Source organism: Macrobrachium nipponense, chromosome 21, assembly GCF_015104395.2.
Source record: "Macrobrachium nipponense isolate FS-2020 chromosome 21, ASM1510439v2, whole genome shotgun sequence".
NCBI lineage: Eukaryota > Metazoa > Arthropoda > Malacostraca > Decapoda > Palaemonidae > Macrobrachium > Macrobrachium nipponense.
Window position 1 is genome coordinate 69,332,764 of NC_087212.1, and position 27,499 is coordinate 69,360,262.

The 27,499-nt window shown below is 36.3% G+C and overlaps 4 protein-coding genes across 6 annotated transcripts in view; 2 read left to right on the top strand and 2 right to left on the bottom strand.

The window, feature by feature from the left end:
* LOC135198130 (transcription factor Sp9-like) overlaps window positions 1–5,325 on the bottom strand; it is a 29,171-nt gene extending 23,846 nt beyond the window's left edge. Inside the window, exon 1 of the transcript XR_010310732.1 lies at window positions 5,147–5,325. The gene's annotated coding sequence lies outside the window, so the exon portion shown is untranslated. The remainder of the gene's footprint in view (window positions 1–5,146) is intronic.
* Window positions 4,577–9,307, top strand: LOC135198132 (ladderlectin-like). 2 transcript variants are annotated; one of them, XM_064225604.1, is made up of 7 exons: window positions 4,577–4,778; window positions 5,303–5,356; window positions 5,910–6,017; window positions 6,118–6,288; window positions 8,111–8,207; window positions 8,721–8,828; window positions 9,096–9,307. In XM_064225604.1, the coding sequence occupies exons 1-7, from the start codon at window positions 4,640–4,642 to the stop codon at window positions 9,133–9,135; spliced, it is 717 nt and encodes a 238-aa protein (XP_064081674.1). In that variant the 5' UTR covers window positions 4,577–4,639; the 3' UTR covers window positions 9,136–9,307. The 2 variants fall into 2 exon arrangements, with proteins under 2 accessions (XP_064081674.1, XP_064081675.1); XM_064225605.1 differs by having other exon boundaries at window positions 4,585–4,778; window positions 6,130–6,288.
* A 4,909-nt stretch (window positions 9,308–14,216) lies between these two features.
* On the bottom strand, window positions 14,217–16,671 carry LOC135198134 (balbiani ring protein 3-like). Its single transcript, XM_064225608.1, has 5 exons — window positions 16,502–16,671; window positions 15,532–15,653; window positions 15,170–15,268; window positions 14,790–14,915; window positions 14,217–14,642 (listed from the first exon to the last, which is right to left on the bottom strand). The coding sequence occupies exons 1-5, from the start codon at window positions 16,551–16,553 to the stop codon at window positions 14,499–14,501; spliced, it is 543 nt and encodes a 180-aa protein (XP_064081678.1). The 5' UTR covers window positions 16,554–16,671; the 3' UTR covers window positions 14,217–14,498.
* Window positions 16,672–22,967: 6,296 nt separating this feature from the next.
* LOC135198135 (rac GTPase-activating protein 1-like) overlaps window positions 22,968–27,499 on the top strand; it is a 42,345-nt gene continuing 37,813 nt past the window's right edge. The window contains exon 1 of one of the 2 annotated variants that reach the window (XM_064225609.1): window positions 22,968–23,207. The gene's annotated coding sequence lies outside the window, so the exon portion shown is untranslated. Of the gene's footprint in view, window positions 23,208–26,203; window positions 26,516–27,499 lie in introns of those variants that run through there. The other variant, XM_064225610.1, reaches the window with a different exon arrangement.

Genomic DNA, 27,499 nt, shown 5'->3' on the forward strand with positions numbered 1-27,499 from the left:
AGACAATATCAATTCGTTTGCAAGCGGCTGACATGCAAGAAAATATTTTCCACAAGTGAGCTGCCATATCAACTATGTCACTGATCATTTTCTAGCATATGCCATGAAATCAAAGACAATAGCTGTAGGACTGGTGTCTGAGAAAGGTACTTTCTGTGGAGCTGGTTCTTTAGGTCTTTTTTTTATTCAATTACATGCGTAAGTTCTGATTTGAGCGACTTTTGCAAATAGCCACATATAATTAGGTAATACGAGGTGGATGTTATTTCATGTGCCAGAAGCTGTGAGATATCATAGCCCCTGGCTCTAGCAATGTCAATAGTGTGGAAGGCATTATTCGTGTCTTTCTGTATATCAGCAGAGGAATCATTGCATATATTATGCTTCTTACTCGTTTTTTTAATTGGATCAAACACTTTTCTTTATCTTTAAACCTTGTTTTGGCAAATTCCTTGTATGTTTGCTGTCCAAGACTAATACAGTTCAAAAGATACTTGCTTTTCTCATCACTAATCTCTTTTCCAGTGACAAGATTTCTCATCTTTTTGTTGTTTAACAGATCAAAAGGGTTGTCTCTTTCATGAATATATGCAAGCATTTACTGAATGCAAATCTCATCATGCTTGGTTGTGGCTGTTGAAAGCTCATGATGTAAAGGACTCGTTTCATCATTCAGCCACAAAACTCACGAAGAAAGGAAGGCCGATATCAGGAATTTTTCTTTGCCTAGTTAGATCACGATGAGCTACTGCCTCTTTCCTTCTTGTTAGTCCTAAAATGCCCCCATGGCCTTTAGCAGGTTTATTGTACATCTGCTCAAGCGCTTGGTCCACTGGGGTACACTACTGACTTTATGAGTAAAATGTTTCACGACAAAATGGCCTTTAAGAAACTCTGCCTGGATTGAAGGAAATTTGCGCGGCAGCTGCACACAGTCTTCATAAAATACTGTTCCCATCGTGAACAGTGTCTTGTCGAAAATAAAGAACAGTGGTAAGGCTCGCCGAACAGCTGACAAATGTAATTCCCAGTTTCCTTCCCTTTGTGAACGAGTCAGGTCTCTTAGCAGAGGGAACAGGTAGGTTGGAAATGTACTCCACTATATAAAGATATCATTTTGATCTTCTCCTATTGGAACAAATTTATCAAGCGTGGGTATTGTGTCACATAGAAGTTTCTTACATTTTCCAAGGATACTGTGAGACTCTCTTCAATTTTTTTCCATTACAATAAAGTTGTAGCAGTGCTATTTCTGAAAAGAGTTTGGTGAGATTTTGAGTCACCCTGTTGCTGAAGAAATTGTTTCCAGGGATGTTGATGCATAACTTCGGCAATTAGAGATAAACCTCTTAGAGCACGTGAATAATGGCTGCCCTTTAAAATATTCTGGACTATCTTTGGGCCAAATATTTCATTCTCTGTGAACACTTGTTCCACACCACTGTCTTAAAGATACTTGCCAATGGAAGATATTACTACTTTGGCCAAATGAAAACCACCAAGGCCTAGAAATATATTGCTAAACTTTTCTGGCTGCAAAAGTTGAGGCTCCTTTGCAATCCTGTATACATACTCATAGACAGACAAAAAAAAAATAGATGTGATAATACTCAAATCATCCTATTATGTATTCTCCTATTCAATACCTTTGAAATGATATGTATATTGAGTATATTCTGGTCATTTATTGACTTTTATCATTTTTGTCAGGCAGCCATCTTGGATTTCAAAATGGCGGAAAATAGGCCAGTTGTGGAACATGTGACCAAGTTTTTTCTTATGCATAAACAATCCTTAAACAAGATCTGAAGTCAAATTTAGGGTACATCTCAGTGCATACGGGACCTTACCAGGCTCCTAACCTAGAGAAGGGGAATTGTCTGTACTCTGTTTCCATTACTGCAAAGCTGAGGAGTTTATTGTCTAATACAGTCTCTAATAATAAAAATCTTTTGAGTTTTACTTTTCATTTTTTGCTGAGAGATGTCTTCTCTCTCTCTCTCTCTCTCTCTCTCTCTCTCTCTCTCTCTCTCTCTCTCTGTTCCGCCCTCGTGCAGTTGTTACTATTTTCTGCGTGAGTTTTGAACTTCCAAATTAATTAGATTGGTGAAATGCCTTTCAAAGACCATAGCCTTTTTCTTCTTTTAATGTAACAAAAGAAAAAAAAACTTCTGAGTCACTTCTATGTCTTTGTCTATAAAGCACGTTTATAATTGTATTCGCAAACTGATAACAAACAAAGCTTTACGGAAGTCAAAGAAAAAGACTAGAGTCTGTCGGCTTTTTACTTTAACTTACGAATCGGGGATGAACTTTACGAGCTGGTCAGTGAGCAAGAACCCGCGCTGGCATAAAGCCAGCTTGAAAAAAAAGCAACAATAGTGGATCAACTCTTTTGGCTTTTTAGTCTTTTCTTTCCTCCTAACTAACACTTCCAAATTATACAGTGCCTTCATTTCTTCCTACATGCCAAACCACTTCAAGATAACACTAACAAACACCATACACACTTCCAAATGTCTCAAGATTAAAATTAAGATAGGTAATCATCCTACACACATCTAAACATTCAGTGGGTTATCCATTTATCGGGAGAGAGACAAAACAATCGTGCTCTCTCAAGAAGAACCTTAAACCTTACGTAGACCTATATGTCAGCCGGGAAAGTCAATCATTACAAAGCGATAAAACATGAACGATGTATTTTTAATTTTGCAATTAAATTGGTTTTACTCTTATGTATTAAATAGATAAACTCATGACATTTATTCAAGAACGAGTGTAGACAGCATTGCATTAATACATGTAGCGATTATGCCATTTTATTTCAAATATATCTGAATCCTTCCTCCCCTCTTGTTCAAATCCAATCGTCTAAGTTGTGGAAAGTGCAAAAGCGGATGCCATCTGTCAAATCCCTCCTATTTTCAACCCAATTAAATTTGCAAGAAAAAAGTTTTCCATTTAGTAACGAGTCCTCATTCTTAAATCTTAATATTTTTTTTATTTCAAATTTTTTTCGGGGGCCAAAGGATTTCATCTATTTTGGGGGGATCGGCAGCATGAAATTGCGGGTGTCTACCGACGTAGAGTTGTCACGTCTCAATTTTTATTTATTAAAAAAAAAAAATCCATAGTTTGGGGAGATTCTATCTAATTTGGGGGTCGTGACTTCAGTGGAAATTGCATAAGATAGAAAATATGGCCAAATATTATATATATATATATATATATATATATATATATATATATATATTATATATATATATACATATTATAAATATATATATATATATATATATATATGTATATATATATATATATATATATATATATATATATATTATATACATATATAGAAAATATATACATATATGTATATTTATATTTTTACTAAGAGAGAGAACCACATACAACAAAATTCACGACCCATAAATGAAGCTTAGGTGTATCCCACATCTGACCCTTATAGAAGAAATGAGACTGGATCTCCTTAACGTTACGGGTAACGAATATGCACCGATATATTCATATTAGACCGAGGAGCATCTCATGTTTATATAAAATTACTTATGTAAAATCGTTACAGAAAAATTCCTTACACTTCTAATGCTTCCAAAATGGAGACTTGGCTCTTCCTTATCTTTTGCACATACCCTGCTACCTAACTTGCTTCAGCTGTTCTGTAAATTACCTATTCTCTGATTCTCCCACCTTTCATTTTGCCATCCTTCTGCTCTCTTTGTACTCTTAATCTTACTCATGCTCACTACTATTCTCATCTGTCTGTTCTCGCAAATGTTACCAAACTCCTTTGCTGGGTTCTTTAACTCCGTCAAAAATTCAAGTACTACTGCATATTTGTTTTGACTCAGCATCCCTGTTTATATATATATATATATATATATATATATATATATATATATATATATATATATATATATATATATGTGTGTGTGTGTGTGTGTGTGTGTGTGTGTGTGTGTGTGTGTGTGTGTGTGTATGTATATATGCCGAATTGTCGCGACTGTTCATGAACTAAGTTCCTTTAATAATTAATAAATCTGTACAGAAGAGGACAGCTAGTATTATTTTATTTGCTGAAATTACTATACTAAGTCTATGAGTTTCGTAATATTGTTTAAATATTTCGTTATTTGGAGGGTTAGGGCCTATTTCTCATAAGTCAGGGAGCAACAAAGAATACAACAAAGCCAGATTCGATGTGACTGACGTATTTCTCAGCTGGATTACAAACAGCAAAAGAAACGTTATGACAGAATCATCGAAAAAGTCCTTTGCATAGACGGGATGAATAATTATTATCATCAAGGGCGTTGTCAAATGCATCTAAAGTGATTATACACTGTTCTTGCAGTTTTTATTTATATATTTTTTCATGACACCATGACCAAGAAAGCACAAAATGCAAGGGAACTGAACCTTTCTCCTTTAGGCAATAAGGAAGCATCCACTCTAGTCCTTCCTGCAGGATAGAATAAAGTGCGAAACCCCCTCCAAGTCGTTCGTTTAACAGAAAAACCGCACCCACTTGCTGGTGCCATTACCGCGCCCACTTACCAGTCCCACCGCCGCCCACAAGCGAAGTCAGTATCATGGTGGTGTTCGGGAAGTTAGGATGTTATCTCAAGTGGTACTAGGTGTGGTTCTGAGCGCCATCGTCCTGAGTGGGAACAGTCAGGACTTCGTTCCCGTGGACATCCTCCTCCATGGCTTCATGGATAAACTGCAATACAACATCACCACGACCTTGGAAGGTCACTTCGAAGGCCTAACTTAGATCTGAAATAGACCCAAGCTATTGGACTGAAATATTCCTGCATTGAGTTATTGAAATTACATGTCTGAGCGCAATATCTTTCTCTTTTTCTCTCGCTTCAGTGCTCTGTCTCGTATCATCTGGCCATGATTATGGAGTGAGAGGACCAATAAACGCCTCCTGTTTCAATGCCCCTGCACCCAATCAAGAGCGAACGTGCACGCTCACATCAATAAGCTCATATCCGGCAAAACCAACGATTACATTGCTTTGCAAAAAATTTCCGGCAACAACAATAATAATAATAATATTACATACACATATATTATATGTATATGTAGTTCACTTTACTCCCAGAGTACTTACCCGTGATCCTTTTTGCTCTATTGTGCTTCCTTATTGCACCCTCCCACGCCCAATTTGCTTGATTTCCGGAACGAAGAGAGAGAACGAGAAAGTTGCGCATTTCTACCACGTTCTTTAATTAAGGAATGAACGAACAGATGCTCTCTCCTCTTTCAGAACCGACGGAGGAAGCCATGAGGTTCATGGATCAGCAGCGGAATGTCATGAGCGGTAAGTAAAGCCCAACTGGTGAAAAGGGCAAAACTAGTTTCGTTTCAATTACATCAGAGGGCTGGAATTACAAGATAGGCCTGAGTTTCTAATTTCCTTTAAATTAGAAAGTAAGAGCTGAAAAATATACCTACGTATTCAGTTTCCGTTCCATTAAAAGGTAGGAACCGGAAAATAGGCCTACGTTCTTAGTTTCCGTTAAAGGTGGGAACTGAAAAATAGGCCTACTTTTCAGTTTCCGTTACATAAAAGGTGATAACTGAAAAATAGGCATACGTTTTCATTTCTCGTTATATTAGAATGCAAGATCTGAACAAATAGGCGCACGTTTCCATTTCCGGTTATATGAGAATGTAGGAACTAATAAATAGACCTACGTTTCCATTTCCCGTTATATTAGAATGTAGGAACTAATAAATAGACCTACGTTTTCATTTCCCGTTATATTAGAATGTAGAAAGTGAAAAATATGCCTTTTTTGCAGCCATGTTTCCTTAAAGGCTTTTTCCCATTCTTCAGTTAATATGATCATCTATTTATGTTCTGATTCCAGAGATTTTAAGGAAGTTGGACAACATAGAAAACGAGCTGCTCTCGCTACAAGAGTGTTGCAAGCACAACCAAGAGAGTATGGAATGGTCTAAGGGTCTCTGCTCGAGAGGTAACATCTTGTAATTTTTCGATTAAAATGAGTTTGTCAACATAATTCGTTCATCTTTTGTGCAAAAACTATAGTCTTTATTTTATTTACTCATTATTAGTTCATGTTTTAGCCGCCAGGACGTGCCCTCGCGGTTGGCATACGTTTAACAACTCGTGCTATTACATCAGCAATACGCCTGGAACCTGGAAGGATGGGCTGGGATACTGCAGGAGCATAGGTGCGGACTACGTCCAGATTTCCAGCTTTGCCGAATGGGACTTCGTCTCCGGTATGTACTGTAGTTTTTTAAAGATTATTTTCTTAGTATAGTTATTTGTAGGTAGGCATTAAAAAACTGTTTGCCATGCGAGATATATTTATTAGTAATCACGAACCACCTTTTCCAATGAGAGCTAATAGGTTATTGGAATCTATTGGTGTTAGAGTAAATATACTCCCACCCTCAAACTCTCCACCTCCTTGGATGATGAAGAAAATCAAAGTATGTTCTAACCTATATCATTTGTCAAAAAACCAAGATTATACTTCAGATCGCTATAAACAGTATACATTAGAACAGATTCGAAGTAAAGGCCCACATAAAGCAATATACACTGATGGATCCAAATCTTCTGCAGGAGTTGGTTGTGCTGCAGTGTCATCATGCAAAATAAGTCAGAATTCATTGCCAATTGAAGCAATTGTCTTTACTGCTGAGTTAACAGCAATTATATTGGCAATCAATCAGATAAAATTGTCAAATAATAAACTGAATACTAAATTTGTAATCTATTCTGACTCAAGAAGCGCAATTGAATCCCTCAAAAGTTACTCACATAAGAACCCTTTAGTAAAGGGAATTAAACAAATCATCAATAAATTATATTCACGTGGGGTTAACATTGAAATCTGCTGGATTCCTGCCCATGTTGGAATCCAAGGTAATGAAAAGGTCAAGCCTGGGATAAATTCACCAATTTTTGACAATAAATTGCCTGCTACAGATTATATAAACTCAGTGAAGCAATGCATAAAAACAAAATGGCAAAATCTGTGGCATAGTGAAGCAGACACCAATAAATTAAAGTGCATCAAACAGAATGTAGACTTGTGGAATACATGAGTACAAAAGGAAAAACGAGCTGAAGTAATATTAACAAGATTACGAATAGGCCACACAAGACTAACTCACGAGTATTAAATGATAACTCCACAAGGGAACATCCCTCATTGCAATGTGTGCAATACAATTTTAACATTCAAGCATATTTTATGTGAATGCCTAATTTTTTATAGAGAAAGAAATTTATATTTAGGCAATAAATCATTATCAGAAATACTATCAGAGTCAGATCATTTTTCTTTATATAGTGTTAATATTTTTAAAAATTACTAATTTGATTAATGAGATTTAACATATTTATACCCTACTAAAATAGAAGACTTTTGTCATTTTTATCTATTTCAGTCTTTTATACGTTCAATTCATATTTTTAAATCCAACCTCATCTATCACTTTAACAATCCTCCTCATTTATCATTAATTTATTGTAATTCATTAACTACATTCCATACCATTCCACGTTGTAGACATCACATTTTATGAGCATATTTTAAAAATAATTTCCTCCCAAATGTTTTTGGACCAGCACTGTAAGAGTCTAGTTAGACTCATTGGCCTGGTAAATCTTAACTTTATAATAATTCTAATGATATCTCCCTAACATTTTAATAATTTGTAGGACTGCTCATCTTACTTACTGGCTTGAAAATTTACCACGAAGTCCATGCCTTTTTATTTATTATGCTACAGACGCTTTCGTAAGCCTTTTGGATAACAAAAAAGTTCAGTAATTGTTCTGTTTCGTCTTCCTGCGTAAATATGAGCTTGTCGTTCTTTAATCATTTTTCTGTTTTATGTAATCTTATTAACGAGCTGTCTGATCTGTCCAATACACTGTTATGTTGTTGAAGATTAAGGTGGCCTTATGCCAGCACGGGCTCTTGCTCATAGAGCAGCCCGTAGTACTACTGCTAGAAGGTGAGACACGAATCAAATCAGAAGGGAAGCATTTTCTTGCCCTTCTAAGACTGGATTTCCACTTCCTCAGGTCTGATAGAAGAGAAGACGTGGCTAGGTCTCAACGATCAGGACGAAGAGGGCACCTTCAGGTGGAGTTCTGACAAGAGCCTTCCTCAGTATAACAAGTAAGAGTCCCCTCACGGACGGCATTTGATGATGTAAAAAGCGGAGGTTACGCCAGGATGGTTTTGTTGCGCTTCCTATTTCTCTTCGTCTAATCCAATTGCATCTTAACAACCAGTTGTTCTGATATATACTATATGAATCTTAGCCTTAGGCTTTGTAGTTGTTACCAGTAGGTACATACGAACCTGGTAATATATATATATATATATATTATATATATATATATATATAATATATATATATATACGTGTGTGTGCGTGCGTTACAGTAAGATTGTGAAATCGGCGATTCGCTTAGGAACATTTGATCCCCTGGGGCTAGTAATAACACGGCGAAACAGTGATTCATCTACGCTATTTCGCCGCCGTGTTTAGTACTAGCCCTTGGCCAGGTCAAATGTGTTGTGTTGCTCATTTCACAAATTCCCAAGGGATTTCTGATTTCACAATCCTACTGTAATATATACAGTATATATTTACGAGGGATGACATAGATCTTCCCCCCTCCTGCAGATGGATGTCTGGCGAACCCAACGACTATTATGGAGACGAAGACTGCGTCATCTCTCACCCTTACTACGACAATCACTGGAATGACATCAACTGCGATTCTGAGTACAAGTAAGTCAGCAAATGGCCTTTATATATATAATATATATATATATATATATATATATCTATATATATTATATATATATATATATATATATTAGGTAGAATCGGTATTGGAGGTAGTCTTTAAGTATTGGTTTACATCATGAATAATTCTAACTGTATTTCAAATTCTGTAACGGACATTTCATTTGCAGTCAATGTAAACAGTGTGATTCTAAAACTTCATAATTTGTATAAGTACTAAAAGCAGTCAATACTTTTTTCCTTTTTCAGATTTGCCTGCGAGGTGACCCTTGAAACAATGTACAGCTGAAGAACGTTCTTCGGATTACCTAGAAAATATTAAACTCTACTTGATTGTTCATTTTTTCAAACTTATCCTGAATTCATGTCTAAAAAAGATTGGGAAAATAGAAGATGAAGGAGCAATCTGATAATGGTTTTACTTTGGCTGTGTAAGGTTACCAAATAAAGGTCCGCTTTTTCTTTTTCTTTTCTTTTTAATCATAGGAGTGATAATAGTTTGACGGAGCCCTTCCCCTCGCAAATGTCATTTTCGCTTTCTCTCTCCGTTATGATTTTGAAATCAATAAGCCAGACACGGGTAACCGATTTTTAACTCTAGTCAAATGAGCCACAATACGTTCATGTTATTCGAAGTCTGACCTTCCTATGGTGAGGCTAACGTATAGGAGAGAGAGAGGCATTATGTTGAAGATCTCCTTTGGCTGTCAGCAGGAGAGGCAAGTAATCGCTGAGCTTCTTTGTTACGAACTGCTCTGGGAGCAAGAGCCGGTGCCGGCAAGTTGTTGGCTAAATCGAAGAAGCTGATTGCCAACCATTTGTAAAAAAAGATAGAAAAATAAAACTCACACACACACATACCATACCGCTAAACATTAGATATATTAGAAAATTCTGCTCTAGCACACAATACTATACTGTAGTAGCAAACCATTAAGTTAACACATAGCTCAAATGAAATGTTATTTTTACCCCTATCTCAAAAAAAAGGGTGGGGGCGGGTGTCGAATCAATCGTCACATGGCAAGCGTTTGCTAGACTTATAATTGTTGCCATTCTTAAAGATTAACTTTTTTCCTTGGCATGATGATTCGATAACTTTTATTAAAGATATTTATCACCAATCTGCGAGAACTTACATTCGCCACATTTTAAAAAATGGAGAAAAACGCGTTCAAGGTTTTCAAAATTGGTAATGCTATAGCTAGATTATTATTTGTTTCTCAGAAAAAATTCTTATATGACAATTTTCCAAATTTCATGTACTTTAACGCTAGAACTAGTAAAAAAAAAATTAGGCTTCCCAACTTATGCTACTAGAAGCTATTAAGAAGTAGTAACTAAATTTGTTAAGGCATTTTTTTGGCATTTGAAACACTTTGAACAAGTTTCTTCACCGCTTAAATAGTCAACAAGTTAATTTCCAAATGTAAATTTGTTACTTGGTCATAGTGCATTGCTTTCAGTAACCCAGATACGATTTTCAGACTTTTCATTTGCTACTAGAAGTGTCAAAGAGGCACCTACCTACAAGTAGCAAATTTGGATATTATTAATACTTTTGTGTGTTTATGGGCATCATTAGGATCCCGAAACTGCTAAAATGTAATCTTATAATGTTTTAGATGTATTTTGCTTCCAGAAAATGTAATATGGTAAGAATTTCTTGCTACTTGCTACTAGTAGCAAGTAATAGGAAATCACTAATAATAGTGGTATTCCCAAAAAATCCAAAATAATAGTTTGTATAGTTACAGCATGCAATTAGATAGTAGTAACTATCTCAAGTTGACGTTTTGTTTATGTTTGCTATTTGCTACTTGTTCCTACAAGTAGCACTTAACAAGAAAAATAAAAAAAATTTGAACAAAAAATTCTAAATTAAGCTAATAAAACTGTCTTCTCAGGTAAGTATAATGTCTTTCTTACCAGGTTGTGTATTTGTGTATACTAGTAGCAACGAGTAGCAAGTAGCAGATATCTGCTACTTGCTACTAGTTCCTACTAGTAGTGAATAATCGTAAAAAATGCAAAACTGAAGCAGTCATAGGTAAGTATAACAGTCATTATCTGGGTGTGTTTTTATGTGTTTGCTACTTGGTACTTGATACTAGTAGCAGCTGTGACCAAAAAACAATTTTGCATAAACCATAAATCATCAGTTTTAAAAATTGTCAATGACATCACTGAATTACATCGACAATTTTTTTCCTTTACTGACGGAATTCGTTCCGAACCAAAGTTTAAGTCTACTGCAATCACCAGTTTACTTTTATGAAGTAAAAGGATAATACATAAAGTAAATAAAGTGTACAGTAGCCATGTAGGAGTGTAATACATAAAAGCGAAGTGGTATAATACAGGGAGGCAAAGGGATACAGCAGATATGAATGAACCGAGTGTTCGATAGACATTGAAATAAAGGGTTATGATGAAAACTTATAGCAAAGAACAAATAATCCCCTGTGTCTCTATCACTCGCAGTGTCACTGTACTGTCCGGCCATTGCTTATAACGAAAAAAAAAAAAAAAAACACACGAAAACTGTGTAAAAAGTTCTGTTTACAAAGCGACGCTCCGCTCAGCTGTGTCGGGGTAACTCGCAAACCATTGGCTGACGCATGTCTCACGTGACTTCAGTGGTTAAAGTAAGTTCTTGCTCGTCAGAACTCTGAAAAGCGAGAACTTACATTTGTATAAAAAGATACTTATGTATAGAGGCCATATGGTTGACTTTACAGTGCCCGAACTTACATTTGCCCCATTACCCCAATAGTTTAGGTGGCGAATGAGCGTTTGAGACCAAAAAACGCATTTTGACCAGGTGTCGCAAATGCAAGTTCTCGCAGTGCTAGCCTATCGTTTGCTGAAAACAAATTAAACCAAGATTTGTTCATCATATGAAAATAGAACTTACTTTGAATCGAAAAATAGAGGTTGTTTTCAAGTTTGTTTACGTTATCCTGAAATACTCTCACCAAGTAAGTAATCACGTTTGATAAAAAGCATTTTGTAACACAGTTTTAACGCTGCCTTTACATGTCTGAAGCTGACAGATTAATGGAATAGGCAGTAACCTACTGGCCTACCTACTACGAAGAATTCTCAGTGACTGACAGGTGGCATTATGCTGCATCACTGAAAGACGAGACAATAGGCCTACTCACCACTAGCAATTTTTAATAGAGAGCAAGCTTTTTTTTATATCATGTGCCATGTATATGATTGATGCAGCTCCGATTGAAAACTAATCGCCACTGTATTACGCATGTGCCATAATAATATACTGAAAATATGAGACATGTGAATCAAATTCAGTATGCTTTGCTTACTGTGAAATGTTATTCCGTTTTCTCTTGAATTCCTGATCTCATTTCTACAATGATAAGCTACATAATGTAGGTACCATTATGAAGATGATGAAAAAAAAAAAAGTGCAATACTACACACCGCGAGTTTTATGGGGCGCCAGGCTTCACGGTTACAAGCAGCGCCGCCCTAGTGGCGGAACACTAAACTACATAGTACTTGTATACAATTAACATTTTCAAATATATTAACTCTCCATGGTATGCCTGTATGACATTTTCCACCTAAAAGTCGTAAACTATAAAAGTGTGAATCTCCGTAAGTGCAAACTGCTCCGTATTTGGCATCTATATATGATACAAACAAACGATCGACAGAAATTAAGCAACAAAGTTGGTTTTCCAGGTAAATTTTGATTCTGACTTGCGAAGTGAAGTGTTGGCTTTTGTGGAATTAAAGAAACGCAAACACCGTATTTACAGAGAAAATCTACAGGGTGAGTGCTTCCTTCTCGGGCATTGTTTTGATACTTTTTGAAAACACTGTAAAACACAAGAGGGTTGTTGCCATTTGCAATCAGGGAAGCGAGAGCAAGTCAAATAACTGTCAACACTAGGGGCATTTACAAGATTTGGCTTTTTTTTTTTTTTTTTTTACCTGATAAGGTGCAACATTAGTCTTTTGATTATTTGCCTCGAAGAATTCCAATGCAGGGATATTATATGATTTAAAATTTTTGAAAAGCAATTATAAGAGAAAACAATTGTTGAAACGGATGAAAAGGCGCTAGACCTACAAAGATCACCAGCAAAATTACAGATTATCAGTCATACACAAATTACTGATCAGCATACAACATAATAGGTACATTTTTAACGTTAACAAATGTCGAAAAATCAAAACAATGTGAAACGTAGAGATGCATAAGGTTGAATTTCATTTAAAAAAAAACAAGGCCACTCTTTTTACTGCGCACAGCAGTTTCAGCAATACAGGACCCACTACGCTGTCTAGTGTACACGAAACCATGAAATGACTTGGATCTATCGAGAATGACAGGCCTCTGAGCGCCAGTGGCAGTGCATTAGCTCAAAAAGGGAATAATTTACAGTCGATTTTTTTCGGTTCTCGACGAGGGTACCCTCATCTCACCAAAACATTACTGCCCCTTCTCTTCAACAACATCTCAACATAGGCTGATCCTCTTGTCACTCGAGAATACGTTTAACATTTTACTGCCAAGCTTTATACCAAGTAACAAATATTGGTTTCCATATTCGTATTTAATAAAAGTTATGTATGTTCGTTACAGGGATGGCGCTCAGGCTAAAACTTTGGTAACTCGATTTCTGTTCCCGGGTTAGGCTAATTTGTAACACTGGTTCATCAGATGAATCAGTCAATTACTGGTTAGTTGGTCGTGGATAGTAACTTACTTTGGCGATAGGGGACCCGATATAGCATAAACATCAATTTCAACCAAATCACCATGTGGGTAAAAACCTCGTTTTCTTGTAGAGCTAAGAAGTGTTGCACGACTCAAAATTTGTTGAAACAGGTTGCGTTCTATGGATATGGCAGAATCACTAAACCAGGATCCACACTAAACTAAAAGGAAATCTGTTCCTGTTAATTGGGTGAATTTTGTCTAGGCCTGGAACCTCTTGCCATTAAACAGTTTCTTAGTAACAGAAATATTAAATCAAATCAATATATGCAGAAGCCGAGGCGCAAATATCATCTGCCCTTATAAATAAACCACGCCCACACGCGTTTGGCTATTTAACGGATAATCGTTTTATTTAGAACCAGTCTGAACGTGTAGGAGCTTTCTCATTTTCATTTGTATTTCACCTTCATTTCGAATTATGTTTTGATTATTCAATACCTCCATGTTCGTGTGATATTGCATGTCTCCTCTCTGTTCAAAAAACGGTATCCTTTTCCCACATCATATCTATGTAGTCCTTCCTTCAATGCCTTTGATTGGCTCAAGAGATATAGGCCATGCAGCATGGCAGCATCCCCTCAGCGAGTGGGTGAGGAATGAAATAATCTAAAGTTCTTTGATCAATTTATTGGACCATAAACCCCTCGGCTTTAGTTGTAAATTCGAACAGTATAATGATAGTTTTTTTTCCACAAGACGCCATCATCCAAACATGTTTAGCAGAACCGCATTCGTGTAAGTGTGCACAAATATTCACATCTTTTGCGAATAATCGCAAAGGTCTAAAATACATTTGAGTACTAATACTACATACTTTGTTCAAAATATGACTGTGCAGAGAGAGAGAGAGAGAGAGAGAGAGAGAGAGAGAGAGAGCCTCCGTACATTCAGCGTTAATCATCCAAATCTCCAGCCATCTCCTGAAGGACCCCGTTTGAAATGCAAAGACATCTCTCTGAACTCCACATTTTGTCACCACCACACATCTCTCGAAGGTCCTCTTTGCACATGCAGGAGCAGGACTTGTCATCAAACTCCTGCGAAAGATTAAAAAAAAAAAAATCGTAAACAGAGTATTATGAACAAGCTACAATATGTTAGAATGGGTTTAGTAGTAATTCAACGATCGAAAAAATTTATGCGTCTATGAAAAACTCGGCCGCAGCAGAGGAAAGAACGCTGACCTGGTTTTCTGAACAGTCTTCCTTAGATGTCATGCATTCGCATCCGCAGCTAACGTGTTCATCCACTTCCACTACCGGGCATTCCATTGCCGTAACCATATTCGGAGCCATGCGTGTTGCCTGGACCTGTATATGATAGGGGTGAGTGAGAATAAGTCAACAATAATATGGTTTTCATGTGACACAGTTATCTAGTAATGATTTCATCACATTCAAAAGATACCTTAGGTCATTTTGGTTCTAAAATTCTGGAAAAATTCCTCTGAAGCGTTGTGGTAACTAATTCGGACTTCAACCAAAATTGTTCACTCATATGAACAGAAACTCCTCCACTTGAGACGCCTGTTGCTGTTGGACGTTCGAGATACTAAGATACTAACCTTGACCATTTTTTTCTCAATTTTCGTTGGTAGACAAGCTCTGTTCATCATCCAGCAATACCCATCGCAACGTTTCACCTGGACCGTGCTTGGCATGATCTGTGGAAGGGAGGGAAACACTGAGGAACTCGACACAAACTGTTTTAAAATGAGGAGCTGAGAATTATTCCTTGGTAGACGTCTAACAACAGAGACATTAGCCGATTAACACAACTGCAAACTTCAGAACTAAAAAAAATACTTTATTACATTACTAATGACACTAGGAAAGCACCAAGTATCAAATTAATATTTAATTTGCACTGCAATTGTGGTAAAAAATAAAATTTACTCATGAGGAACCGCCTTTATGCCAGACTTACGTATTCGAAACCGTCAGGTACTGGAACATGCACAAATCTTTCAGTGGGGTCTTTGCACCGATTTGCCATTCTCATTTTCGCCAGGTCTTTCTTTTCTTGCCTAGAAAAGCAACTCTGCGACGCTGTGAACAAAAGAGAAGTGAAAATGATAAGAAAGAAACTTAATAATTCGAGGAACATGAAACCACTGTCTAGACATGATTATCTACTCTGTGACTAGTTGTCAGCCAAAGAAGGCTGCGGTAAACCTATTCCACAGATAAAATCAAAACGTGAGCCATCTATATTACAGCCATGGTAATTGATCAAAGAGGAGTTAGTGTTTAATACTGGCCATATTATTTGCGACAAACTCTTCATGATTTAAGAAGGTAGACTAATGGCGTGTCGGTTCTTCTTTGTAGCAAATTAATGCGTCGCGTGTGCGAGCATATTACCTTGAGGTTTAAAGTTTGTGTAAGAGAAAGCCGTGGCTTTGATTCCCATGTTATATATAACAGAGTTTAATTTTGTAATAAAATACTTGTAAAATTCCATTCTTGTTCAGTCTTCACCCTCCTGTTTGGTTAGGTCGTCCGTCCCATAACATCTGGGATTAAACGAATCGTTTAAACGTCGCTGAAATTTGCGACAGTAGTGGTTGTGATTGGTGAGGTCAGCGTAGGGCTGCTATATATTATACTTTCAGTATGTTTGGGTATTATTGACAGTCACTCACGCAGTCCGAATATGCCCATACACATCTGACTATGCTTAAATATATATGTTTGGGTCAATCTGCAGGCATAAAAAATGCACTTCTGTGCTCGCACAGAGTGAAGTACACATTTCCCTGAATATATTCTAGCGGTGCTATTTAGTCACAATTAGAAAGGCCCACCATTTGGTGCGGATTTCTGCAGCACAGAACCGTATCTTATGTCATTTATGTGTCCGAAAAGCTACAGAAAATGAACCTCTTTCACATTACCTGCGCAACAAGCGAGCGAGGCGAGTGCTATCAGGAGACCAAGGGCCTTCATGTCGTTGGATTCTCCTCGATTACCACAGGACCAGACGCAAAAGATGAAGAAGAAGAAAGGGATGTTGCAGAGGGCACAACACAAGCCGTCTCCCACCAGACAACGGAGTGAGAAACGGCTTCGACACGACGGACTTTATATTAATCTCTACTACCGGACGTTCGTTCGTATACATCTTTACATACGAATAAACGCGATTCCTTATAAGGCGCACGCTATCTTCAGATTTTAAACAACTGAGAGGAGAGTACAGAGGGGACCTCATTGATAACAAAATTCACAAATCTCACTCGGCCATTTAAACCCTTGTATCTTTCTCGTTCATTTTATTCGTAATGTTTGCAGCAACTGGAGCTCTTCGAGACCATATGACTATGAAACGATAGTACTATGTAGGTGAGGCTGCGTCTGTGTCTTGTTAATTATGTCCTATGCTCAGTTACTGGCTCAAACATACTTATGCAGAGACATTTTACTTTACCTTTTTTTATGGAGCGTCAGCCTAAGACTTTATCCTTTCTTTTTATTCTCCCTGTTTTATCTAATTTGACATCAAGTCTTCGAGAAGCATCGCGAAATCAACGCCAAGTATTCAAGAGCTAAGTGACTCAGTAAATAAAATCTTAAGTAAATTGATTCGGTCACCTCGACTTGAAACTTATTTAAATTCTTTTCTCGAAGTTCTTCATTTATTAGTTTCTTGAAGAATTGTGCGTTTTATAAAGACTGTCTGATGACATCAATGACTGCAAAAGTATTCTGAATATGACTCATATAGGTCAGACGAGGAAAAATTGTGGCGAGTTTAAATAATTCTCTGACTCATTCTGAACTTTTATTATAATAAATCCGGAATTATAGATAGCTTATTTAGCAAAATTATTATTGATATATATATATATATATATATATATATATATATATATATATATATATATATATATATATACAGGCGTATGGAAACATTCTCATCTGGGGGCTGAACTCTCTGCCCGAAATATATTTTGCCTGTAAACCTAAACTTATATATATATATATATATATATATATATATATATATATATATATATATACATATATATATATATATATATATATATATATATATATATATATCTGTGTGTGTGTGTGTGTGTGCTTAAAAAATCACAGTAGATGCACGTGACTTCATAAATAAGCGAATCCCACAGGAAAATGATAGTCAGAAATCCAAGCGCTTTCGTCTTTACTAAGACATTGTCAAGGAAAGGTCTCAGGTACACAACAAGATCAAGAATACCAGATGGTTAATTGTCAAAAGGGTAAAAATTAAAAGCGATAATCCAGGGTTATCGAATATCACACGGTCACAAACCTAAACAGATTTGACCATAACCGAAATTACAAAGTATCTTTACAGTCCAAAACATGTAAAACTGAATATATTAATTTTGTTGCTTATATTTATCTACAACTCTCTTCATTATGAAAGCATCAAGTTTAAATAAACCAAGACTTAAATTTAGAACATCTCTATTATTTGACTTGATGAAACAAGATTCAATGATATTCCTTTTAACTGTGTCAATACATGAGATTAAGGCTCTTGCTTGGCTCCAGTTAATACGATGGTCTAAATCTCTCATATGTACGAATAATGCATTCGATATTTGCCCAGTTCTCACAGAGAATATTGATGTTGTTTGAGACGTGGTGAAAGAGATTTACCGGTCTGTCCGTAATAGACTTTTATATCACACTTTTTGGCAAGGAATTTCATATATGCAGCCTGGAAGATCTTTAGGAGAATTTTTGATTACTAAACTCTTGACATTAATATTACTGAAAACAACATATATGTTAAAAAGCTTTAAAATTCTAGGAATATCTAAAAACCTTTCATCATAGGGTAATTTTAGAATGTTATGCTTACTAAATTCAAGTTTGTCATTAATTGAATAAAATGTTTTTCTAGCTCTTTTCCATGCCACATCTACAAAAGTCCTTGGGTATTTAAGTTTCAATGCAATATCATAAATAGTTTTAATTTCAGCGTCAATGGTGATTGGAGTAGTAATGAACAAAAGAGGCAATGTTAGTTGATTTTCGAAAGACTGACAACGTGGAATTTCTATCATTTCTATGGACAGTTACATCAAGAAAATTCAAATTACAATTTCTTTCTTCCTCTACAGTAAATTTTATAGAAGGGACTAAATTATTGAGATTATTAAGGAATTCCTGGAGATTTTCGTGAACTGGCCAAATACAGAAGATGTCATCCACATATCTAAACCAAATAACTTTTTGGGGCAAAATTCTTGGTAAGAGTTTTGTCTAAAAAAATTCCATGTAAATATTACTAAGAACAGGAGATAAGGGATTACCCATAGCCATGCCAAACTTTTGTACAAAAAATTCCCCATTAAAACAAAATTTACTATCTTTGAATACATAACCTTATGAGACTAATGAGGTTTTATTATACTTGCATATATAATATATATAATATATATATATATATAATATCTATATATATATATATATATATATATATAATATTATATAGAGAGAGAGAGAGAGAGAGAGAGAGAGAGAGAGAGAGAGAGAGAGAGAGAGAGAGAGAGAATCTTAGATTTGGACATTCCTTTGACAAAAAAATTAAAAAGCGTAATGATAAAAATTAATCTATTTACTTTCCATTATTCACCCCCCCCCCCCTCGCCCCCGTTTGAAGAACCACTGCCGTAGAGTCTGCTATTTTTTTTTTTTTTTTTTTGCTTTCTTTTTAAGGACGCGGCGGTAAAACCACTCACCCGATGTCATTGGACTGAAGATCTATACTTACTTCACTCTTTAGACTTTGATTTGACCAGCTCATATTTCCATTCACTCGCCAAATCACATCAGACACCGAAGCTAGGATGCGAGATATTTGTTATATCTCTCATAAGAATACGGTATTTATTTGATAGTATAAATAAAGAGATGTTGCATTTCACGTTTTACAACAACAGTGCTGAACCTTCGTTGATGCCTGATATTTACCGTCCTCAGAAAATCTTGATTTGGTTCGTTGCTATCCGCTTGATCTGTAACGTCACATCTTGCCCGGTTTGGCCTGTTTACGAGCGAGCAGTGGGGGAATTTCTAGCCTTCCTAGCTCTGATAAAAGCGTGAGCAGGACGGAAATCAAAGCGTCCTCTCTCTCTCTCTCTCTCTCGTCGGTCTCTCTCTCTCCTCGCTCTCTCTCTCTCTCTCTCTCTCTCTCTCTCTCTCTCTCTCTCTCTCTCTCTCTCTCTCTCTCTCTCTCTCTCCGGAGAGAGTGTTTTTATCCTCTGAACATTGATTTTAATACGACTGCCTTTCAGAAAAAGGACACTCGCAGGTCAATGTACAAACTTCGACAACAGTTATTATTTGGCACTTACATTAAATATTACAACCATACTATTGTATTGTGCTTATATACTTTACCCTCTAGCTGGCAAAATTTCGACGGCGAAATGTAATTATTGTTCCAGTTTTTCCAAAATCATTCGAATCCTCCATCTTTCTTCAACTAACGTGAAAATCTTGTTAAATGGGCGATTTCAAAAACACGTCAGTTTGTACATAGCATGCCCATATTATTAATGTCCGCTTCTTTTTATTCATTTAGCACTGAATAATAAATTATAGATCCAAAAATCATAAGATTCTGTTTTATTTTTCTCTCAAAATGATAAGGGTGTCTACAGTGCTATGTGACGTCATCAACACACGTCGCTAACTTATTGATGGTCCTTACTAGTGCCATTGATGGGGGAAAGGAGTTTGCCAACAGAAACATGTAGATTGAGAGCAAACGCTTCCTTGAAGTTGGCGATGCTACTTCCATTTGTAATCGAAACCATTCACAACGAGAAACATTACTTCCCTTCTCGATCACCGTAGTAGTTGCAACGCTACTAGTTACATAAATAAATCAGTCAACCACCTCTCGCCTAAGCGAAACACACCTAAAAGGAGGCGACGCTGTTTTTTTTGTTCTTCTTTTTTAATTTTGGCATTAGACATTATAAACACTCAAACATGACATTTCATTACAAATTTCTAAAGACTTACCAATAACATTCTCTTCATATATAGGATTTGATATTCATCTAGTTTAACCTTTTAACCCATAACATTATGCGAGTTATCTTAAAAACCTCTGAGACAAGAGAGCATTTCAAATAATTTCCCCTCAAAAGAAAGATTATTTGTTGAAGACTGACACTACAAAACCCACTTTATAATACCTAGGAAAAATACGACCTCTGGCCAAACGCCTCCAGATATGAATAGCTACTGATCTCTTTTTAACCGGTCTTGGCTGAGTCACTTTAGCATTGTCTGTCTGGTAAGATGTCGAGAGAGAGATAAACTGAAAGGTTAAGTAGCAGAAACCGTTGTGTAAATGAAACTCTCTCTCTCTCTCTCTCTCTCTCTCTCTCTCTCTCTCTCTCTCTCTCTCTCTCTCTCTCTCTCTGGTAAATTCGATATTAAGTGATATACGTGGCTTAATATCGAAGTATGAAAAATTCACGTAACATACAAAGAAAATTATATACATATATATATATATATATATATATATATATATATATATATATATATGTGTGTGTGTGTGTGTGTGTGTGTGTGTGTGTGTGTGTGTGTGTGTGTGTGTGTGTGTGTGTGTGTAGGTCTACCGACTGGGTCTAGTTAACACTAGGCAGAGTGGCAGACGCCGATATGTGGCAGACACTTGACAGTAAATATACCTCTTAAACACTTGAACAAGTGTAGGGTCAGGACAAGAATATATATATAAATTCAGAATTTAATATTGCACGAATAATCGTAAAATAACGTTTCCCATTTTCCAAGTATTCTCCCTGTTAATAATCCTGATTGTTTTAACCTTGCGTTCCTAGTTCTCGTTTCCTCATTTTCTTGAGTTTTCATCTAAAAATCTTAATATCTAAAATAACTTCTTTAGGTGAACATTATATTTACTATTACTGATTTCATAGACAGCGCTTTGAGAGTCAGGTTCCTTTATATAACTAACGTCTTTCTGTTTCACGCAATATATAAGTAAATGACTGTTTTATTGTTCCCTTCAGGTTTGCGTAAGACACACAAATCATCTTTTGTATCCGTTCCTTTATGTTTCTCTTCCTCCTTTTCTTCTGGCACCATTCAAATATTTAAGTACTTCAATCCAGAACCGTTGCAGAGTGACCTAAACAACGCAGTCCCTTTACTCAGACATAATTGGGTTGGTTCATCTTCATCATCCTTACAGAACTGCTATTTCATACCTCGTGCGATGCATACCACATTCAAATGTTAATTTTTTTTGCGCCCCGCTGTGCTATGTTCAGTCTCTTTTTTTACCTTTACGTTAATTATTGTTAATCTATTTTTCTTGCATGCATTTAAGATATATATATATATATATATATATATATATATATATATATATATATTATATATATATATAGAAAACATATTCTAGTTCTTATTTTGGTTAAGTATACACTGCATACAACTAACTTAATTTCTCATTGTAAAACTGTTTTCCATGGATTTCAGTTATTTTTTTTTATTTTACACATCGCCATAAGTCACGATGAGTGAAAATTGCCACAAATGATCTTTTCTATATTATTTGCTGCCTCTTATTCTCGAGATGACTATTTTATAAAATTGCATCATAATTTGTCGAGCAACCTTGTATTTACAAGGAATTATGAATAAATAAATGATCATAGTTCAAAATGAAAATAATGAAATTACTTATGAGACATTACAAAGTGTGATCCACTGTACTTGGAAGTAAATGCAACAAATGCCTCATTTGTTGCAGCATGTAACAACCGTTTTTCTCGCCAGCCCTATCTATCATGAAAGAAATTCCCCCAGGACTCAAGTACTTAAATTGACACTCATCTCTTCATTCCTCTAAATTCGATGACGTCAGAACGCAACGACGTTTCAAAACGAAACCTGGATATTTCAACTCGATTAAGTAATGCATAAAATTCTTAGTCTATGCAGTCTAAATACTTTCTAAAATCTTAGAATACTAATGTTATTTCAAATGTTTGGCATTGTATTACGATGAAAATAATTTGGAAATTGGAATGCACGTTCCGTTCAGTTTAAGCAACTTTCAAGTATTGTGTTGTAACTCTTCAAGTACTAAATAATTGCCAAAAAACAGCTTAATTTTTCTTTAAAATGTAAAATTTTATGAAATTGAAACCAAATTTACCGAAATCTAGCGACAAAATAAAGTAAATGGGATTGTTTGAATAAAATGAACTCAACTAAACGTCAACCGCTTGTTTTTAAAATTCCGGTATAAAACAAGTGACAGTCAACAAACACCTTTCGACCCTACAAGAGAGGAACCAGTAAACGGATAAGGGATCCGAAGAGTGCCCATTGGCTCCCAACTCCCTATATACTGCCTGTTATTCATTCATTTATAGAGTCACGACTGTGGTCACAACAACAGCGCGAAATTCGTGTGTGGAAAGAGTTTTACCGAAAGATATCTCGTGTGTAATTAGGAGAATTAGCGTCAAGGACAGGAACAAGAAGACCGTGGAGGCAATAGTTTGGTCTTTTTGAAATGCGCAGGCGATTCTGGCTGTAAAGGTAATTATATATGGGCCAAGTTGGCTGAAGTTCATAATACCTACCTACTAGGTAACATACCTATCGTAACCCAGAGCTTAGCTTGAGCGGGCCAGGTCGATGTTTTGAAAGAGGAAAGGCGCCCATTTAATTAAGTGAAATTACAGTACATTAGTTGGTACGAAGTAGAAGGCTACAATATTCCATAGTATTCCCAGGTAGATGTAGCCTAAGTAGTGGATCCATTTCGGGTATATTTCTTTGAAAGTTAACGTTTCCTGTTGTAGGTACCTACCTAGGCTATACTCTTGTTTTTTTTCATCTGTCCATCCGCCTATGGTGTTTTTGTATGGTAACACTGTGTCCCGGGCTTTAGATAGTTACGCTATTTGTAAGTTTTTAGGTAAATAAAAGGATATCTGGGAGTACATTTGCAACTGAAAAGTGTTTTAATAAATTACTGTATGCGAATTACACCGTTAATATTCGAAATATGATATTATTATAATCGTTGAATGTAAGCTGAATGTAACTAGGGTAGAACACCACGGCAGGCCAACCCTCATCACAGTGGACGGGTCTTATTCACTTGATATTTAATTGGTGAAACAAGAATACAATTGCAACTCTAAGCATACCATTTAAAAGACTGAAGTTTCGTCAACATACTGTGATATATGAAAAGGCCCCCCCAATATACGAACATCACATAAGCATGTGAGCTCTTCGTAAAATATGTTTTCAAGGCAGTTTTGAAATCCAATATGGCGGCTACGTTTTGCATGGAAGGTTATCATCAGTGACGGCCACCATCTTTCCCCAGGCTTCCCAGCACTCATTTGAACAATGTTAGCGTATATATGTAACGTTTATTGATCTTACTCAAGATTGCAGTTGTAATCAGCACAATAAAACAACATTTTGTTGCCTAGGGTAAAACATCACAGCAGGCCAAACAGGCCACCTACAATCAACGCTTGCCACCCTCCGAAAAAGTACATTATAACGCGTCCTGACACCGGAGATGGGCATCAGTCGCGACTTGTTGTTTGGTGATGAATGAAACGGAGCTAAAGACTCTACTCTCCTTTCGAAGTAAGTATTTTCTCCAAAGTTAGAAATTAAGGCCAAATTTTAAGATTTAAACAGAGGGTAGTGAAAAGGGTGGCTACGGCAGTGGAAATCTCACCAAAACGCTTTAGAAATTTTTACTTACAACTAAAAATGTTTCGAAGATTGACGCCATCTTGATGTTTACGGAGTCACTTGTGTCAACAAACTTCCCATTTCCTGTGCTAAATCTGCACACCACTTGTACCCATAGACGCTGGGGCACTTTCATCACAACAATCGTAAACCAACCTCTTACCAGCACTTATTCAAGGGGACTACGGCATTCTTTGCGGCGTTTTGTGCTCTTCAATTGTTTATCAGTGTTGTCAATTGGTATGTGTTTACCCTCCAAACTAGGTATAAGACTTACACAAAACCGGGGAAATAAGTGAAATTAGTGTATCTATTTGTATTATATATACGTACAAATTACAGCAATTTATCATTACTGCATTACTATGACAACTAGAATTCATCGAAACAGTTTGTAAATGCATCGGCGTAGGTGTGACGCTCCACTAGATTGGCAACGATGAGTCATTTTTCCTCACGTCGTCTGCTCGTAAGTATACATCCGAAACATTTGTAATTTTTGGGGGTTAATTTGGTTGCAAAAAAGGGATAATAGACATGAATTAAATAAACATTTTGAAGTAAAGTTAAACTAAATATTGAGTAAAGTAAACAATTAAGGGAATAAAGCTTTGCATCTCATAATCAGTGTTGTCGTCTGCTGCTCGTAACTGTGTTTGCGGAGTGAGTGCTTAGGAACCAGGAACCACAGCGTGGTTCAAGTGCACTGTGGAGTGAATTAAGACCAAAATGTGTATATAATTACAATCAAATAAGCACTGTGGAGTTTCAGTTGTGATGGCAGTAAGGATAAAAACCACCGATTACAAGGTAAGAATAAATTCAGTTCCAACCATACCCCGGGAATAACAAGTTTCATACTTTCACTAATATAGGCAACAAAATGTTGTTTTATTGTGCTGATTACAACTGCAATCTTGAGTAAGATCAATAAACGTTACATATATACGCTAACATTGTTCAAATGAGTGCTGGGAAGGCTGGGGAAAGATGGTGGCCGTCACTGATGAGAACCTTCCATGCAAAACGTAGCCGCCATATTGGATTTCAAAACTGCCTTGAAAACATATTTTACGAAGAGCTCACATGCTTATTTTAGTTCGTATGGGGCTTTCATATATCACATTATGTTGAAGAAACTTCAGTCTATTAAATGGTATGCTTAGAGTTGCAATTGTATTCTTGTTTCACCAATTAAATATCGAGTGAATAAGACCCGTCCACCGTGATGAGGGTTGGCCTGCCGTGGTGTTCTACCCTATATTAGTGAAAGTATGAAACTTGTTATTCCCGGGGTGATGGTTGGAACTGAATTCATTCTTACCTTGTAATTGGTGGTTTTTATCCTTACTGCCATCACAACTGAAACTCCACAGTGCTTATTTGATTGTAATTATACACATTTTGGTCTTAATTCACTCCACAGTGCACTTGAACCACGCTGTGGTTCCTGGTTCCTAAGCACTCACTCCGCAAACACAGTTACGAGCAGCAGACGACAACACTGATTATGAGATGCAAAGCTTTATTCCCTTAATTGTTTACTTTACTCAATATTTAGTTTAACTTTACTTCAAAATGTTTATTTAATTCATGTCTATTATCCCTTTTTTGCAACCAAATTAACCCCCAAAAATTACAAATGTTTCGGATGTATACTTATGAGCAGACGACGTGAGGAAAAATTACTCATCGTTGCCAATCTAGTGGAGCGTCACACATACGCCGATGCATTTACAAACTGTTTCGATGAATTCTAGTTGTCATAGTAATGCAGTAATGATAAAATTGCTGTAATATGTACGTATATACAATACAAATAGATACGCTAATTTCACTTATTTCCCTGGTTTTGTGTAAGTCTTATACCTAGTTTGGAGGGTAAACACATACCAATTGACAACACTGATAAACAATTGAAGAGCGCAAAACGCCGCAAAGAATGCCGTAGTCCCCTTGAATAAGTGCTGGTAAGAGGTGGGTTTACGATTGTTGTGATGAAAGTGCCCCAGCGTCTATGGGTACAAGTGGTGTGCAGATTTAGCACAGGAAATGGGAAGTTTGTTGACACAAGCGACTCCGTAAACATCAAGATGGCGTCAATCTTCGAAACATTTTTAGTTGTATGTAAAAATTTCTAAAGCGTTTTTGGTGAGATTTCCACTGCCGTAGTAGTAGTAGTAGTTATGGGTCGAGGCAATGCCTTTGCAACGGCGCCTCTAAATCTTGTTTTTTTTTTTTTTTTTGTCCACATCAAGTATATGGTTTCTTTTCTTATTTCGTTGTTACCTGAAAATAGAAATTTTCCCACTACGTCACTTTCCTTCTCTTCATAGGGTTGTTGTAGCCCTATTGCTTTAACCCGTTCTTCTATATATGTTGTCAATCAAGTTTTTTGTAATCAAGTATTTTTTACAAAAAAGCTATTGAATAAATTTGTATTTTTCTCCATCAAAACATATGCCCCTCAATGCTAACTTTCCTCTTTTAACGACTTTCTGGTCATTGCAAATTCGGCCCCATAATTTCTTATGGTGCGAAAACAGAGGCGCATCGACCGAAAACGATTGCGTCACACTACGGCGATAATCCGGCAGTAAAACATCTTCATATATCCAAAAAGTAAATAATGAAGATATATATGCGCATTACGATTATACCAATTACATGAAGAGCTGATAATCTGCATGAATAACTGGTAAACTGTTCTGCAAGAAAGTTGAGTAAAGCAATTATTTACAATAGGTACGAAAGTCAAGATGTCGTGACGTCATAATACAGGACTTAAAAGAACGTTCTAATTCCAAAAAATAATTACTTAAATTTGAGTCAGAATCGAGTTACTTTTTCAATAACGAATATTTTCAAATTAATCATCATAAATAATTAAAATATTGATGTTTTACTATTTATTTAAAAAATTATCGAAGTGCACTCTTCGTCGTCGTCTTCTTCAAAACAGTTGTTTACTCGGTGAGGAAAAGTTTTCCGTTTGTTGTGATTGATAAAAGTGCCCCAGCGTCTGTGGGCACAAGTGGTGAGCGAATTTATCACAGGAAATGGTTAGTTTATTGACACAAGCGACTCCGTAAACATCGAGATGGCGT

Coding starts and splice junctions, on each gene's coding strand:
- LOC135198132 (XM_064225604.1), top strand. CDS start 4,640: ATGTTATCTCAAGTGGTACTAGGTGTGGTTCTGAGCGCCATCGTCCTG. Junction 6,289..8,110: donor CGAATGGGACTTCGTCTCCG/GTATGTACTGTA, acceptor CCACTTCCTCAG/GTCTGATAGAAGAGAAGACG. Junction 8,208..8,720: donor AGCCTTCCTCAGTATAACAA/GTAAGAGTCCCC, acceptor CCCCTCCTGCAG/ATGGATGTCTGGCGAACCCA.
- LOC135198134 (XM_064225608.1), bottom strand. CDS start 16,553: ATGAAGGCCCTTGGTCTCCTGATAGCACTCGCCTCGCTCGCTTGTTGC. Junction 15,654..16,501: donor CTCGCTCGCTTGTTGCGCAG/GTAATGTGAAAG, acceptor TTTTGTTCACAG/CGTCGCAGAGTTGCTTTTCT. Junction 14,643..14,789: donor AAGACTGTTCAGAAAACCAG/GTCAGCGTTCTT, acceptor AATCTTTCGCAG/GAGTTTGATGACAAGTCCTG.